This window comes from Mizuhopecten yessoensis, unplaced genomic scaffold (assembly GCF_002113885.1).
Source record: "Mizuhopecten yessoensis strain PY_sf001 unplaced genomic scaffold, ASM211388v2 scaffold6015, whole genome shotgun sequence".
Classification (NCBI taxonomy): Eukaryota; Metazoa; Mollusca; class Bivalvia; order Pectinida; family Pectinidae; genus Mizuhopecten; species Mizuhopecten yessoensis.
The window spans coordinates 430,412-449,295 of record NW_018406337.1 but is presented as its reverse complement, the minus strand read 5'-3'; the positions used below and the strand labels follow the sequence as shown (position 1 = coordinate 449,295).

The window sequence follows — 18,884 nt, the reverse complement described above, 5'->3', positions numbered from 1 at the left end:
GAAATTATTCAAGATCACTGGAAAAGCAATTCAGTCTCAATGTATATCATGTCCATTTTGAATCTGAAGAAGGGCAGGAGCAAGAAAATTTTCTACAAGAGAAATATTCTACGGAATTTGTCTTCGGCACTTTCTAAAGTTGTAGTTTCTTCATAATATTGAAATTTGATATATGAGGTTTGATTGACGTATTTAGGAATGGTGCAACACGCACATTTTAATTAGATACCTCTTTAATGTTTTGTACTGATTTGTAACTTTCTCTGCCGGTCTAGTCATTATTTTAGAATGAATTGTTTCACAATGCTCAAAACTTGGTACACAAATAGGTTGGTTGACCAGGGTAGAGGGACAACCCTATTGATCATGGTGTTGTCCGTCAACGTTCAACCTCATTGTTACTGAAAACAAATCATCATTGAATGGAATGAATGATAGAACCAAGCTCAAAATTGGGATATGGGTTGCCTTAAGAAAGATAATTATATAAAGAATCCTTATGGTTTACCTTTTTACATGGTTTGTCAAAGGTCAAGGTCATTTTCTAAAAATAGAATTATTTCATTTTCGATACAAACTTAAGACCAAATAATCACAAACATTTTGTATGTATTTGGCAATTGCTAGAAGACAGGAAGAATCCCTGTCATTTTGGGTGTGGTTCCTTAAAGGTCAAGGTCACTGTTGCTATAAATATGACATATATATGTAACTTTGAGGTAATAAGCTGCAATTGTAAATTCAATAGCAAACATTTAATATGCCGCTTCCTCCTAATAAAAATCATTGATTTATCAATACAGCTGTTGCTTAATATTTCAATCAAGGAGACATGCTGCCCTTGACAGCTCTGTCATTATGTCCTCACAAAAGGTAGGGGCGTTTACTGAAATCTAGGGTTCCATCTGTGATTGGCAGTTTGTCTGACACCATGCTGCTTATGTATACCCTATCAAACAATTCAATTGTACAAATTATCAGTACCTTTAACAAAAATCTCCTGTAGAATTTTTTAGATAGAAATCCATCATATTTGGTGGCTAACACCATCAGATGATAATGAATAAAAAATGTAGAATTAGAGGGGTCAACCCAACCCCTCAGGGGCCAAGGGTGCTGAGGGGTGGGGGTAAACATTGGTATTCACTTTACTGTACATGAGGAGAATTTAACACACAGTTGTAATGCTACCAGAATAACATGGTGTGGCCCAACACCTTGGTACTTAGTTCCAGTGTTATAATATGGAAACGGTTGCGATGCCCATTTTATAATCTAGATGCAATTGCTGTGCATGAAGAGATGAATATAATAAGCTATCAGGATTAGCCCTAAGGTCAGTCCTTCATCACAAGTCTTAACTCGGATAATGTAGAGATCCCCTACCTATACCATGTCTGAACCTTGCTGAGCTTGAAGAGACAAACATATTCATGCTATCATCATATAGCCCTGGAGTCTGGCCCCAACCCAGGAGATCAATTTGTAAGACCGTAAAAGTGGAAATTATTGCAGGATGGATATACTTTGGCTTTTTCTGTTAAGTAATTATATAAATTTGACTGGAAAACATCCATATGCAATATATATAGATATATACATTATGTATAATATATTATATATCAAATTTTGGAACCATTGCCCACATGAACGTTTTCACGTACACCACATTCTATTTGAAGAGTCACAATGTGAACATTTCCCCCAAAAGAGAGTTTCCACTTTTACTGTACATCATGTCACTTTTAATCAGATTTTTTGCCATGATTACTAATACATTCAGAAAAGCGATACAGGCCCTGTATGCCTCATGTTTCATTCTCCATAAAAAACTAAACAGATCTTTTTCAGGCATTTACCCTTGTAGCAGTATTAAATGCTATGAGGTTTTCCCTCGGAGTTATCCCTTATGCTGTACGAGCGCTGGCCGATTCCCAAGTATCATTTAAACGTTGTAAGGTAAAACACTTGTGGCTGTAGGATAAACATGGCTTGTAGCATAGTACTAACGCTGGTGTTGTATTGTTACTGCTGTTCAGGTTATCTGACACTGGTTTTGTGCAGTTGCCGCTAATCTCTTTCACATTGTAGTATTACAATATATAGCATGCTTTGTATCTGTGAATTATCTCCCTTTCTCTCATGCAGCCATCTCTTTCTCCTACTAATGTTCTATAAATGCTCTGTGCAGTGTAAGGACTTTTCGCTATCATTTTATTATCTCACTTAATTTCTGTGCTGAAATCTGAATGTTACAATGTATTACAACCACACATCACAAGTGATAGGTGTGTTATCACACTTTATGGTTTGATTTGGATGAATGGAACCTTAGTTCTCACTGATATTCGTCCCCTTCGAGTAGATTTTCCATATCCCCTTTACCTACATATGACGGCTTCAGTTTATTTGCATACATATGAGTATGCAAGATACATATAACCCATTTCGAATGCCCATGTAGAATAACTTAAATCCACGTTAAGGTGCAACAGACAGGTGACCCCTTCTTCAGGAAATAATGGTAACACCACAATGGCGTATATATTAGGATACACTGTCATTTCAGATCTCCCGAATGTTACTGCTTTTATTTCATAAATCTTATCTCATCCTAGCAACGTTCAGAAAAATGGTTGTGGTTTATTGGGTTTAGCCACCTATTAACAGCAAAGGTTATTTCAGATGTGTGTAATATATGTGTGTATGTGTTGGAGGCAGTGGTTGGTGTACTCCTTGTGGTAGCGTGGATCTGATTCCTTACTTCGGAGTACTACCTCTCTAAAATACCATGCTGAAGGCACCTACAAGTATTTCACCTTCAGGTCACATTATACTGACAGAGGGTGAACCAAATTCAGGAAAAGAAAGCTTATATGCTGTGTATTATATTAAGTAAAGGGCAGTGACAATGTGGTTTGAAATTTCAATGGTACCGGTAGATCAGGTGGACAGTCAGATCCTGTGGGATAGGATATCATATTTTCAACAAAGTAGAAATATGACTGATTCTTAATGCAACTCGCAAATATAAATTAAGTCAGACCAAGGAATTTTTATTTCTTTTAGTTTAGGTTCATTCTCTCAGTCATTTCTCCCTCTGCCTAATTACTGTGACTTTTCTTTCATTCTCTCAGTCATTTCTCCCTCTACCTAATTACTGCGTCTTTTCCTTCATTCTCTTGTGTATTCATTAACACAAAATTTCTTTGTGATGAATTTTAGCGTTCTTGCTGCAGCTGCTGAATTTTACAACTGTATGCATATTCCTCTCAGTTAAAGATTGGTTCCTGTCGCTATTTTCTCAATAAATTTTAGGCATTCGTCTTGGTTGCCATCAACAACTCCTTGAAGCGTACGATTGGTCAAATACCCAAACTAGTGAAAACATACACGGATGTAAAAGTGTCAGGGGAGAGAATTAAGGTCAGGCCAACTACTTCTTATATCAATGTGCTACACTTCCAGTACAAGACATATCAACAATATCAGCCTGTGTATTGGTTATGCTGCATGGTTTGTTGCCTGTATTTAATGGTGACCTGTAACCTCTGTTAAATTCTCCGGTGTTTGTGTGTCTTTCCTGTTCTGTAATATGTTACAGTACCTCATCAATATTTGTCCTCCCCCTTGCCCCCTACTGCAACCCTATCCTTTCTCCTCCTCTGTCACACCCCCACCCCATCTTCTCCTCTTCTGCACCCCCACCCCCATCTTCTCCTCTTCTGCACCCCACTCCATCTTCTCTTCTTCTGCACCCCATCCACCATCTTCTCCTCTTCCTCCCCTTTTCCTTTCTGTTATGCCGCCTCCTCTTCCCCCCCTCTCTGCTACGCCGCTTCCTCTTTCTTCCCTCTTTCTCTTTGTTATGCCGCTTCCTCTTCCTCCTCTGTTCCTTTCTGTTATGCCGCCTCCTCTTCCTCCCCTCTCTGCTATGCCACTTCCTCTTCCTCCCCTCTTCCTTTCTATTATGCTGCTTCCTCTTTCTTCTCTTCCTCCTCTGTCCTCTCTGCTACTCTGCCTCCTCTTCCTCCCCTCTTCCTCTTTGTTATGCCGTTTCCTCTTCCTTCTCTCTTCCTCTCTGCTACGCTGCCTCCTCTTCCTCCCCTCTCCCTCTTTGTTATGCCGCTTCCTCTTCCTTATCTCTTCCTCTTTGTTATGCCGTTTCCTCTTCCTTCTCTCTTCCTCTCTGCTACGCTGCCTCCTCTTCCTCCCCTCTTCCTCTTTGTTATGCCGCTTCCTCTTCCTTCTCTCTTCCTCTCTGCTATGCTGCCTCCTCTTCCTCCTCCACCAACATTGTATACTGGAAAACATTCGCTTCAGTTTAACTTTCGCCATTTTACGCCCTTCCAGTTAATGGAGACCAGTTCCTCATGACAGCAAATGTTAGTGTACTACATATATAGGAACAAAACTGTCAATCCTCCCTCATTAGGACAGAATCTACCTCATTTCCACTAACATTTCCCAATCTCCCTAGAAACTCCTTCATTCAAGTCCAAACTCAAACAAACTCAAAATCAACATCCTGTGTTACATCCACATCTCCTAGTTACGTCAGGGTGTCTGCAATAATGATGTGCCTAACAGGTGTGTCTGAATCAGATAGATGTTTTTTTGAGTTATTTTGATATATAATGAGGGAGAGATACATTTAGCAAAGCAGTTTCAGGCACATTTCACGCAATTTCTCTCTCATTGGTAGTATGGAATGAGGGAGATCTCCCTCATTGGAAGTTTCAAAGGTTGACACCTATATACAATGTAGTAAGTTTATGTGAATAAGTGACATTTACACTAGGTGAATACTTTCACAGTTTAGGACGATTATTTGACTGGGCGAAAGTTTTCCTGTGAACAGAAATTATTCCTTTTGTTGGGGTGAATTTCTCCTACATTATGTCCTGCATTTGAACTTATGAACCTATTTCGAGGTCCATAACAGTTTGTATGTACATGTATACAGTTAGATGATTGGATCTGTTAAAGTTGCTAGGCCTGTACTGGAGGATTAAGTAAACAACTGACGGTACGTTATAGTTAGTAGATACTCTGTTCAGGCGTTCACATGGGTATCAGTGACAGACTCCACCAAACCTGCCGTGGAATTCCTCACTCAAATGGTTCAGGCATTTTCCGTCTTCAAAGTTAGTGTAAGGCGTATACAGGTAAGACCATCCTCGATACTCCAGGGGTTACACTCAGTTTTGCTCTCTGCACCCCTGGAATATGTCATAGCAAAATTGAAGGAACACGGCTAACTATTTGATTGGTCTTGGGTAAAAAATCCCCGACCAATCGTTAGGCTTATATCTGTTCTTTGAAGATTAAAAAGGAGCCAGTCAATTTTACGATACACGAACGACAGATTCTAATCTTCTCGTCTCATCCACAAGGTGGTTCACACTGAGCCTTCAATTTTGCTATGACCTATTCCAGGGGTGCAGAGAGCAAAACTCACAGCATAACCCCTGGAGTTTCTAGGAATAGGTAAAACATACTGAACTACATCACAGTGTACATTTTTTTCTCCCACATTTCAGATGTGCATTAATGTTTTATGCTAGGGAATAAATAAAATGTCTTTTTCTACCTGGGGAAAGACAGCTCGCTAGTGCTTTAATTCTGAAAACGTCACCCTTGCCTCATCAGTTTATGCACCATAACCAAGGACATGTCATCAAATTTGTCACACATGTACATTTCATGCGTTTTTGGACGAAGGTTCAGTATACAATGGGTTCACCATTACAACAAATCTTTATGATTGGAAAGAGTTACCTTTCATGGTCCATTGACTTTGACAGCATCTCCATCAACATTATGTTTTTGCATTTGAATTAGTTTCTCTGAAACTTTAGGTGCTAGTCTACCAACCAAACTTGACATGTGCATTGATGGTCAAAGCGGGGCACAGGGGAGACATATCAATTAGAATGGCTTATTCGTAAGTGGCAGCACATAACCACCTATAGCTGTAAGAAAAAATAAATATTGTTGCCTTCAATGGTTTGGAGTGATATTAACTCATTCACCCCTGAAATTTCATAAAGAACTATTTAATCCTTTGAATTGGACGAGTTCAAATGTGTCTTCAGGGGTGAATGAGTTATAACAGTTGAACTGTACCGCCTTCAACAAAATATTTGGGGGAATCAGGGTATCTGTCTGTCCATCTTTATGTATAGATACTGTAGACGTTTTTAATCCAGTGTATAGCAGTTACATTTCTCCATAAATTATTTTTTATAATTACATTGTAGTAAACACTTACAATGCACCTTAGATAGTTGTACACTTGGGGTTTACATTCTATGTCAACGATAGCCTTATGATCATGAGTTATGTCCCTTTTCTGATCTCCTTGCACATATATATATATATTTGATCAGCCAAAATCTATATATATATGGTAAGCTACATACCACATATATTCAGTTTCATACTTGTAACTATATATATATATATATGGTAGGCTAGCTACATAACCACATATATTCAGTTTCATACTTGTAACTATATATATATATGGTAGGCTAGCTACATAACCACATATATTCAGTNACAACAGATCAATCGTTAAGCTTATATCTGTTCTTTGAAGATTAAAAAGGAGCGACATCCGACTTCAAAGCCAGTCAATTTTACGATACACGAATGACAGATTCTGATCTTCTCGTCTCATCCACAAGGTGGTGCACACTGAGCCTTCAATTTTGCTATGACATATTGTAGGGGTGCAGAGAGGAAAACTGAGCATAACCCCTGTAGTTTCTATGAATAGGTAAAACTTGCTTAACTACATCACAGTAAACATTTTTTTCTCCCATTTTTCAGATGTGCATTAATGTTTTATGCTAGGGAATAAATAAAATGTCTTTTTCTACCTGGGGAAAGACAGCTCGCTAGTGCTTTAATTCTGAAAACGTCACCCTTGCCTCATCAGTTTATGCACCATAACCAAGGACATGTCATCAAATTTGTCACACATGTACATTTGATGCGTTTTTGGACGAAGGTTCAGTATATAATGGGTTCACCAGTACAACAAATCTTTATGATTGGAAAGAGTTGGAAAAAAGGAATCAGTCATTCCTGTATGATGTAGAAAGAGAAATCTCAACCCTCGTGATAAAATTTCTGAAGTCTAGCACTCAGCAAAGCCTTAGTGTGCAAAATTTCATATATCTTACCCGAGGGTTGTTTTCAAATATATTACCCAAGGGTTGATTTCAAATATCTTACCTGAGGGATGATTACAAACATCTAACCTGAGGGTTGATTTTAAATATGTTACCTGAGGGTTGATTTCAAATATCTTGCCCGAGAGTTGATTTCAAACATATTACCTGAGGGCTGAACTCAAATATCTTACCCGAGGGTTGAGAGTTCTCTGCTGCATATATAAGTGATAGATTTCATTAATTAGTACACAGCCACTTATACTCCTTGTTTATTTATAAACATGCAGCCTTTATTAACATCATTAGGTATAAATAATCCTACATTCATCGTGCAATGTTAAAATCAAATTCTGAAGAAAAAAAGTAAACATTACACAGAAATGTATTGCATACACAAATATTAGACACAAATGCCGTTAACATGTAGCAAGTGGGAAAAGTGGGGGGTTGTCTGACAAATTTGTCGCCTCCTTGATGTTCAAGAATTGCAGTTCAAGCAAGTCAGTCAAAAGAATAAACCATATATCCCATGCCTGGTTCTACGACCATTCCAGTAACACATAACTATTGATTTGTCATTGAAAATGTCATTAAAAAAACATCCTATACAAGTGTCATACTAAAAATGTTATATACAAATGTCATACTAAAATGTTTTATATAAATAAATGTTCCTTACCCATGCTTAACCTCTCAACTGTACACTGTCAGTCTATATATGTTCCTTACCCATGCTTAACCTCTCAACTGTACACTGCCAGTCTATATATGTTCCTTACCCATGCTTAACCTCTCAACTTAACACTGTCAGTCTATATATGTTCCTTACCCATGCTTAACCTCTCAACTGTACATTGCCAGTCTATATATGTTTCTTACCCATGCTTAACCTCTCAACTGTACACTGCCAGTCTACATATGTTCCTTACCCATGCTTAACCTCTCAAGTTGTTGCTTTTTACTGCATAGCTTTTGTAATTGTTCCAGCTTATTTTATGATATAAATGGTTATCATTACTGCTTATTGTTTATCTTGTTACCTAATGTAATTATGGGAGTTATGTCCCTTTAATGAAGATGTTACAAAAGCTTGTCTGGAGAACTTCACTGGCAGTTCTGATCTGAATTTTGGAAAACTGCACAAAGATGATCACCTTATTCTGAAATTGTGTATCTGCATTAATAATGTTTTTGATCCAGGTATTTTTATTGGAGTTGTGCCCCTTTTTCAAAACTTTTAAGCCACATTTTGTTCATTCCGATACATACATGTACAATTGTACAGTGCATATATATTATATGTTATATATAAACTCATTCACCCCTGAACTTTCATAATGAACTATTCCTATATATCTATAAATTGGAAGAGTTCACATGTGTCTTCAGGGGTGGATGAGTTAATACTCTTTTAACAGACTTTTGTGAAAATCATTTGCTGTATAATTATCATCATCACTTAATTGTTACAAATGAACATTGTGATTATATTGATTTCGACAATTCTTAAGGGGGAGTGGGATGGATTATAGTATACCTAAGCTTTAAATTGCTTGCTAGTTGTATAATGTAACTTGTTATTTTAAATGTGAACAGTGTGTTATAATAATTTTGTTGTTTCTAAATATTATCTATCTTATAATTGTTTTCCAAATGTACAAAATAGCATTCCTGAATTTGAGCATGAACTACAATATACCCTATTAGGGTAGTTTCTATATCATTAATACAACTGGACTAACATTTTTCACATATTTCTTACGTTATCACATTCTGACATTTATACAATTGTCCCGTTATTAGAAATTCTATAGATTTTATATCGATTCATATAACATCTAGTGATTGTTTCCTGTTCAAGTTTTTTTTAATAAGAATGAATGTGATATATATCGTTCAGCAATAATTTTCTTATGGAAGAAAGGCTATCTACTAGAGTAAGCCTTGTCCTAGCAATATAAATTCATTGATTGACATTTTAACCTTGTGTATTAAGTATAACCTTTAACATTGAGCATAAATTTTTGACCTTGTATTTTTATTATAACCTTTGACCTTGTAAAGTTTAATGAGTATAACCTTTGACCTTGTATATTGATTATAACCTTTGACCTTGTATATTGATTATAACCTTTGACCTTGCAGAGTGTATTGCTGATGGAGGATATCAAGCCCCATGTATCACAGATCACCAACCCAAACCACGTAATAGTGCTGAAGAATGCCAGTTTTGGCTGGGACGCTACAGGCAGCAGTAAAGACGGGAGCAGCAGTAAAGATGGGAGCAGCACAAAACCTCAACGTAAGTAAACATGCAGCACCCAGCAGGTTGTTAACTTATTCAATCCCAAATACATATTTGAACTCTCCCAATTCAAAGGTTGGAATTTCATTATGAAATTTCAGGGGTGAATGAGTTAAAGAAAAAGAATTAAATCAGAATAAGTTATTCTAAGGTTTGAGATATTTTATTTCCTCAACATTGTGATATTGATACGCCTTTACATATTACACTCATTTCGAAGTGAGATAATGTGATGCATGTACTTGATGGGGGTTAGGGTTGAATGGTCCTCGGTTCACCCCTCTGACCAATATGTAGTCCTTATGTAGGGGGGTTTGTATTTTTTTTATTACAGGTACACATCACTTGTTCAATAAGGTGATGACAAAATTATTGATGCTTCAATATATGTGTTATTAATTTCATATTTCTTTAATATTACCTATGTGTTTGCTGAATGACTTCCCTCTCCTGAATTTTCGATTAATATTGTATGTTTCCATTAACTTTATTCAAACTCAGCAGCTCTCTAAAAGCTATAAATTGTAGAAAAGATCTGAGAGAAAAATAAGTATACTGTGGTTTGCCGGGTTTGAGTGTATATTTGTAGCATAGAATTTTGAGACACTGCTGGTATAAAATTGAGGAATTGACTCCCCCGACAAAGTTGCAAAAATGACAACTCATATACACATGCTCACAAAAATGTATTAACTAGTTTTGTTTAATATTTTCTTGTACCAGTGGCTAATGGTAAATCCAAAGATAGCAAGATGGAAGAGAAGCAAAGACTTCAAGACAGTGAAGAGGTGGCCGAAACAGATCCTGATGTTGTACAGACCCTGGTGAATATGGATTTCATCCTAGAGAAGGTAATTATAGACCCTAGTATATCAGGACATGGTACTAGGGAAGGTATTTATAGACCCTAGTATATCAGGACATTGTACTAGGGAAGGTATTTATAGACCCTAGTTTATCAGGACATGGTACTAGGGAAGGTATTTATAGACCCTAGTATATCAGGACATGGTACTAGGGAAGGTATTTATAGACCCTAGTATATCAGGACATGGTACTAGGGAAGGTATTTATAGACCCTAGTATATCAGGACATGGTACTAGGGAAGGTATTTATAGACCCTAGTATATCAGGACATGGTACTAGGGAAGGTATTTATAGACCCTAGTATATCAGGACATGGTACTAGGGAAGGTATTTATAGACCCTAGTATATCAGGACATGGTACTAGGGAAGGTATTTATAGACCCTAGTATATCAGGACATGGTACTAGGGAAGGTATTTATAGACCCTAGTATATCAGGACATGGTACTAGGGAAGGTATTTATAGACCCTAGTATATCAGGACATGGTACTAGGGAAGGTATTTATAGACCCTAGTATATCAGGACATGGTACTAGGGAAGGTATTTATAGACCCTAGTATATCAGGACATGGTACTAGGGAAGGTATTTATAGACCCTAGTATATCAGGACATGGTACTAGGGAAGGTATTTATAGACCCTAGTATATCAGGACATGGTACTAGGGAAGGTATTTATAGACCCTAGTATATCAGGACATGGTACTAGGGAAGGTATTTATAGACCCTAGTATATCAGGACATGGTACTAGGGAAGGTATTTATAGACCCTAGTATATCAGGACATGGTACTAGGGAAGGTATTTATAGACCCTAGTATATCAGGACATGGTACTAGGGAAGGTATTTATAGACCCTAGTATATCAGGACATGGTACTAGGGAAGGTATTTATAGACCCTAGTATATCAGGACATGGTACTAGGGAAGGTATTTATAGACCCTAGTATATCAGGACATGGTACTAGGGAAGGTATTTATAGACCCTAGTATATCAGGACATGGTACTAGGGAAGGTATTTATAGACCCTAGTATATCAGGACATGGTACTAGGGAAGGTATTTATAGACCCTAGTATATCAGGACATGGTACTAGGGAAGGTATTTATAGACCCTAGTATATCAGGACATGGTACTAGGGAAGGTATTTATAGACCCTAGTATATCAGGACATGGTACTAGGGAAGGTATTTATAGACCCTAGTATATCAGGACATGGTACTAGGGAAGGTATTTATAGACCCTAGTATATCAGGACATGGTACTAGGGAAGGTATTTATAGACCCTAGTATATCAGGACATGGTACTAGGGAAGGTATTTATAGACCCTAGTATATCAGGACATGGTACTAGGGAAGGTATTTATAGACCCTAGTATATCAGGACATGGTACTAGGGAAGGTATTTATAGACCCTAGTATATCAGGACATGGTACTAGGGAAGGTATTTATAGACCCTAGTATATCAGGACATGGTACTAGGGAAGGTATTTATAGACCCTAGTATATCAGGACATGGTACTAGGGAAGGTATTTATAGACCCTAGTATATCAGGACATGGTACTAGGGAAGGTATTTATAGACCCTAGTATATCAGGACATGGTACTAGGGAAGGTATTTATAGACCCTAGTATATCAGGACATGGTACTAGGGAAGGTATTTATAGACCCTAGTATATCAGGACATGGTACTAGGGAAGGTATTTATAGACCCTAGTATATCAGGACATGGTACTAGGGAAGGTATTTATAGACCCTAGTATATCAGGACATGGTACTAGGGAAGGTATTTATAGACCCTAGTATATCAGGACATGGTACTAGGGAAGGTATTTATAGACCCTAGTATATCAGGACATGGTACTAGGGAAGGTATTTATAGACCCTAGTATATCAGGACATGGTACTAGGGAAGGTATTTATAGACCCTAGTATATCAGGACATGGTACTAGGGAAGGTATTTATAGACCCTAGTATATCAGGACATGGTACTAGGGAAGGTATTTATAGACCCTAGTATATCAGGACATGGTACTAGGGAAGGTATTTATAGACCCTAGTATATCAGGACATGGTACTAGGGAAGGTATTTATAGACCCTAGTATATCAGGACATGGTACTAGGGAAGGTATTTATAGACCCTAGTATATCAGGACATGGTACTAGGGAAGGTATTTATAGACCCTAGTATATCAGGACATGGTACTAGGGAAGGTATTTATAGACCCTAGTATATCAGGACATGGTACTAGGGAAGGTATTTATAGACCCTAGTATATCAGGACATGGTACTAGGGAAGGTATTTATAGACCCTAGTATATCAGGACATGGTACTAGGGAAGGTATTTATAGACCCTAGTATATCAGGACATGGTACTAGGGAAGGTATTTATAGACCCTAGTATATCAGGACATGGTACTAGGGAAGGTATTTATAGACCCTAGTATATCAGGACACGGTACTAGGGTAGGTATTTCTAGACCCTAGTATATCAGGACACGGTACTAGGGAAGGTATTTATAGACCCTAGTATATCAGGACACGGTACTAGGGTAGGTATTTCTAGACCCTAGTATATCAGGACACGGTACTAGGGAAGGTATTTATAGACCCTAGTATATCAGGACATGGTACTAGGGAAGGTGAGGACAGACTGCTGTATATACAGTTGTAAGATCGCATAACGTTACACATGATGTGCAGTGTGTGCACGATGTGCAAACAATAAAAATCTGAACGATAACTGCTTGCGCACATTTGTGCGGACGATTGACAAACATTGATCGATGACCATCTTGGTTGGTGTGAAATGAAGAATGAGTTAACAATATATACGGTTTCATGTTTAAACATATAAAATTGATTTTTTAGTATATTTCTATATTCTAGCTACATACATAAGTTGAACTTTCTATCTATATTTTTAGGTCACCTGAGCTTTAGCTCAAGTGACCTATTGCTATCCGTCTTCGTCCGTCGATGGCCGTAGTCCGACGTCCGTCGTCCGTCGTGCGTCGTCCATTAACATTTTACATTTTCAACTTAAGCTGAAATCCTGGCAAAGGGATTTCATTAATATTTCATGGGAACGTTACTGACATCTCCCTGACCAAGTGTTGTTATTTTTTGGGTCGATCAGAAATCCAATATGGCCGCCACGGCCGCCATTTTGAAAAACTATTTCAAACTTAAAGTCAAGTTCTGCTGGGTCGATTGAACTGAAACTTGGTAGGAATGATCGACTCATGGTCCTGACAAAGTTTTGTTATTTTTAGGGTCGATTAGAAATCCAATATTGCCGCCACGGCCGCCATTTTGAAAAACTATTTTAAACTTAAAGTCAAGTTCTGCTGGGCCGATTGAACTGAAACTTGGTAGGAATGATCGACTCATGGTCCTGACAAAGTGTTGTTATCTTTCGGGTCAATCAGAAATCCAATATGGCTGCCACGGCCGCCATTTTGAAAAACTATTTCAGCCTTAAAGTCAAGTTCTGCTGGGCCAATTGAACTGAAACTTTGTAGGAAAGATCGACTCATGGTCCTGACAAAGTGTTTTTATCTTTCGGGTCAATCAGAAATCCAATAGGGCTGCCACGGCCGCCATTTTGAAAAACTATTTCAAACGTACAGTCAAGTTCTGCTAGGCCGATTGAACTGAAACTTTGTAGGAATGATCGACTCATGGTCCTGTCAAAGTGTTGTTATTTTTCGGTTCTATCAGAAATCAATATGGCTGCCACGGCCGCCATTTTGAAAAACTATTTCAAACTTACAGTCAAGTTCTGCTAGGCCAATTGAACTGAAACTTTGTAGGAATGAACGACTCATGGTCCTGACAAAGTTCTGTAATTTTTCAGGTCGAACTGAAACACAATTTTGCTGCCATGGCCGCTATTTTGAAAATACCTATTTCAAAATTCTAATAGGCCGATCTAACTGAAAATCGGTCTAGGAATGATCAGCTTATGGTCCTGACAAACTTAAGTTAACATTATACTTAACAATTTTTTACTCAAATTGGTACATATTTCAACAACAAAAATAAATACTGTAGGACTTAGGTGACTGTTAAGGCCCATTGGCCTCTTGTTAAATTTAGAAATGGTGTTTTCGTTTTTTTTTGAAACGATTCAAATTGACACAGGTAAAATTATAACATATATGCCGGTGTGTGCATGATGTATGCACGATGTGAGCATGCTATTTTTGGTATGTTGTGCTGTCACACAACCGTATATTAAAAGGCTTTTTTTTTTATCAGAGAAGTAAATCTCTTGGAAAATACGGACTAGACATTTAAAATATTTGTGCTAATTTTTAAAAATTTGCCTCAAGTACAAAGCAAACATTGAAATGAACTTGAAAAAAAAGTATTTTTAGTATTTTTACATGTGATAATGAACAAAACCACCATATTGAATTAAATTTCAATAAGCATATATATATTGTTTTTGTTTTGACAGGGAAAGCTAATTGGAGTGTGTGGAAGTGTTGGGTGCGGGAAGAGCTCCCTTATATCGGCTGTAATGGGACGGGTAAGTTACAGGAAGTTATACAGATAACATGATGTTGATTTACTCAATATGTCACTGCCTTGATCTGATTACCTTATAAGCTGTTTATAAGACATTAAATCTCATAAAACCAAACCATAGACTTTGAGGCTATAGTTATAGATGCAGGTTGAAAATTTGACCATTGTATCTGTCCTTTAACAGGTCATCAGTGCTCTTAAAAATATTGATGAGTAAGTAGAGTAAAGTGAAGGTCATGTCAAGGTCATTGTGGTGATACCTTGTAACTTGAAGGTCAATCACAGAATATCAGACTTGGTTTGCTTCCGTCTTGATTTCCACTTACAGAGAAAACCTGGTTAGTTTCATATTTAATCCACGATTGTTTTTGTCAGATGGTGCTGTTGTCGGGAAAAGTCGCAGTGAAGGGTAGTGTGGCGTATGTGGCACAGCAGGCGTGGATCACAAACTCAACAGCACGGGAAAATATACTGTTTGGTCAGGTTTATGATGAAGAGAAGTAAGTTCTATAATTTCTTTATAAACCAGACTCTCCTTTGCTCTACTTTTACTTCATGAACAATATCTTTCTTTGAGATTATATAGGCAGGTTGGTCGAGTGGTGAACACTCCGGCCTTCCATGCAGGTGGCTGGGGTTCGATCCCTGAAGTTGTTGTATGCATGGAAAATTCAGAGAAAGTGTTATTCTCCTGCCCTCACAACTCTAAAACCCAGGTGGAGTATAAAATGGTCTGGGGTGGATGTTTCGGTATCTGTGCTGTTGCATTCAAGTGAGGTGGTACTATAAATGATACTGTTGGAAGCACGGTCCCACTTCAAACTGAACACAATATATCTCCAGCACACACACAGGCATACACACATTGGGAGATATTAGCCAAGTGGCATAGGACTATGAGCACATGATAAGGCAGCTCCTGCTAATTCCTCAAAAATTGTATTGATTAATTTATATGCTAATTGTATCGATTGCATATCTTTGGCTCTCCAGCCCGATGCTCTACAGCTGAGCTAAAGGGAAATTCCCTACACCTGACACTTGTAAGGAAACCTAATTATTGCCCATCTTTTACACTATTCCCCCCTTTTTTCAATCACCAACCTAGGTTCTTTGACTCCCCGCCAAGAGTTCTCCTACCTTGAACGGGGAGGGTCAACGTCACCAGTTTGTAGTAGGACGAGGAATAGTGATAAAGATAGTGCCGTCGCATGGGCTCGAACCCATGACCCTTAAATTGGCTTTCCAGTCCAATGCTCTACTGCTGAGCGAAAGGGAAATTCCCTTCAGCTGAAGCTTGTGAGGCAACCTAAATAATGCACATCTTTTACAGAAATATTGCCTCCATGTTTGTATGATGGACTGTCATTGTACCTGGTATTACCCTATAGTATTAAATCTGTATAGATCTAGCACAATGTTACGTTGTAGATACAAAGCAGTGATCCATGCATGCTCCCTCGAGGAAGATTTTAAAGACTTTGTGGATGGAGATCAAACTGAGGTATGGTGGCCAACTTGTTTTGTCTTGTAACCAAAGTTGACCCTATAACAGTATTGTCTGTCTAGTTCTGTTCCCTGTCGATATCTTCTTGGATATTTGGTCCATAATCTTGAAAATTATCGTGTAAAAATAGAGAGAAAAGACTGATTCAAAGCCCGGAACTCTAGAAGGACACTCCAACCAATTGAGCTACCTGGTCACTCGTGGTCAGACAGGTTATACATTAACATGAACTGAATGTGTTCAATTTTGAGTTCACCTGTTAAAAAAAGTGACATTATGTCTTAACAATCCAACAATTCATTGCCAAGTTTTCCTTTAAAAATTTAGAGTCCAGAAGATTAGGTACTGAAATATATAATTTCATATTTGTGTAATTTTGAGTGTTAATATCATACATTGGCAAATTCAACACTGTATAGGCAAATTTGGATAGATGGCGAATCTGAAGAGGGGGAATTTTTTCGGTGTTTACAAGTTGCCCTGACAAACCAGATCTTTTCAAGTCCAGAAATGGGAAACAAATTAAATGTTTTGTTTAAAAGATATAAAACTAAGAAAAAGCTGGTTTCAAAAATAAATTGTGTTTGTAGATTGGCGAGCGCGGAATCAACATGAGCGGTGGCCAGAAGCAGAGGATCAGTCTGGCTCGGGCCGTGTACGCAGACAAGGATGTTTATCTTCTTGATGATCCTCTCTCTGCTGTCGACATCCACGTTGGGCGTCACATCTTCAAAGAGTGTCTTACCAAGTGTATCAAGGGAAAGACAATACTGTTTGTCACTCATCAGCTACAGGTAAGTCCTGTTTGTCACCTATCAGTTACAGGTCAGTACCGTTTTTCACACAGGTAAATGTTATTTGTCACTAATCAGCTACAGGTAAGTACTGTTTGTCACCAATGAGCTACAGGTAAGTACCGTTTGTCACCAATCAGCTACAGGTAAGTCCCGTTTGTCACCAATCAGCTACAGGTAAGGACTGTTTGTCACCAATCAGCTACAGGTAAATACTGTTTGTCACCAATCAGCTACAGGTAAATACTGTTTGTCACCAATCAGCTACAGGGAAGTACTGTTTGTCACCAATCAGCTACATGTAAGTACTGTTTGTCACCAATCAGCTACAGGTAAGTACTGTTTATCACCAATCAGCTACAGGTAAGTACTGTTTATCACCAATCAGCTACAGGTAAGTACCATTTGTCACCAATCAGCTACAGGGAAGTACTGTTTGTCACCAATCAGCTACAGGTAAGTACCGTTTGTCACCAATCAGCTACAGGTAAATACCATTTGTCACCAATCAGCTACAGGTAAGTACCGTTTGTCACCAATCAGCTACATGTATTAAATACTGTTGTCACTAATCAGCTACGGGTAAGTCCTGTTAATGGCACACAGGTAAGTATTGTTTGTCACCAATCAGTACTTACCTGTAGCTCATTTGTGACAAACGGTTCCTACCTGTAGCTGATTGGGGATAAACGGTACTTACCTGTAGCTTATTGGTGACAAACAGTACTTCCCTGTAGCTGATTGGTGATTAACGGTACTTACCTGTAGATGTATATTCCATCTTTGCGTATTGCAGAGTTATCTTCTCTTGTGAGCAGGTATTGATTGTTACGTCATACTGTTTGTCACCAATCAGCTACAGGTAAGTACCGTTTATCACCAATCAGCTACAGGTATTAAATACTGTTGTCACTAATCAGCTACAGGTAAGTCCTGTTAATGTCACACAGGTAAGTATTGTTTGTCACTAATCAGCTAGAGTTACATTGTAAGTACTGTCTGTCACTCATCAGCTACAGGTATTAAAGTTCCGTTTGTCACTAATCAGCTACAGGTAAGTCCTGTTAATGTCACCCAGGTAAATACTGTTTGTCACTAATCAGCTAGAGTTACATTGTAAGTACTGTTTGTCACCAATCAGCTAGAGTTACATTGTAAGTACTGTTTGTCACTCATCAGCCACAAACTAAGTATTGTGTTGCCCCATCATACAAAATAAATTGAATATTAATATATAAATATTAGTAATATAACAAATTTCACACTTTTTAGGTCACCTGAGCTTTGCTCAAGTGACTTAATCTGATCGCTTTCTGTCTGTCGTTGTGCGTAAACTTTTACATTTTCGACTTATTCTCAAGAACCAGTGGATGGATTATTTTTTTAAATTGAGATTCCTACCCCAACCCCAGGGGCCAGGGCAGGGCCCCATAGGGAAAATTTACCAATATTTCATAAAATCTTCTTCTCCAGACTCAGAGGTACTAGTCAATTTCTCAGCATAGATGGAAAGATCATCAGAGGCTTTATTTAAATTGTAATTTTCAGTGTACCTGAGCCATCCTTTCTTCCTTGGGGAGGGGGTAAAGTTTACTATAGTTTATGTAGGGAAATAACACTTTTAGGTATATTTTAGCAATTTTCAATAGGAACAACTGAAAGGTATAGAATCTCAATATTTGG

The 18,884-nt window shown here is 37.9% G+C and overlaps 1 protein-coding gene across 1 annotated transcript in view; it reads left to right on the top strand.

The window, feature by feature from the left end:
* Window positions 1-18,884, top strand: part of LOC110451427 (multidrug resistance-associated protein 5-like) — a 57,023-nt gene that overhangs the window by 21,521 nt on the left and 16,618 nt on the right. The window contains exons 12-18 of the mRNA XM_021499439.1: window positions 1,852-1,959; window positions 9,330-9,486; window positions 10,213-10,340; window positions 14,830-14,901; window positions 15,276-15,400; window positions 16,332-16,404; window positions 16,998-17,201. Coding sequence (XP_021355114.1) covers window positions 1,852-1,959; window positions 9,330-9,486; window positions 10,213-10,340; window positions 14,830-14,901; window positions 15,276-15,400; window positions 16,332-16,404; window positions 16,998-17,201 — 867 coding nt within the window. The remainder of the gene's footprint in view (window positions 1-1,851; window positions 1,960-9,329; window positions 9,487-10,212; window positions 10,341-14,829; window positions 14,902-15,275; window positions 15,401-16,331; window positions 16,405-16,997; window positions 17,202-18,884) is intronic.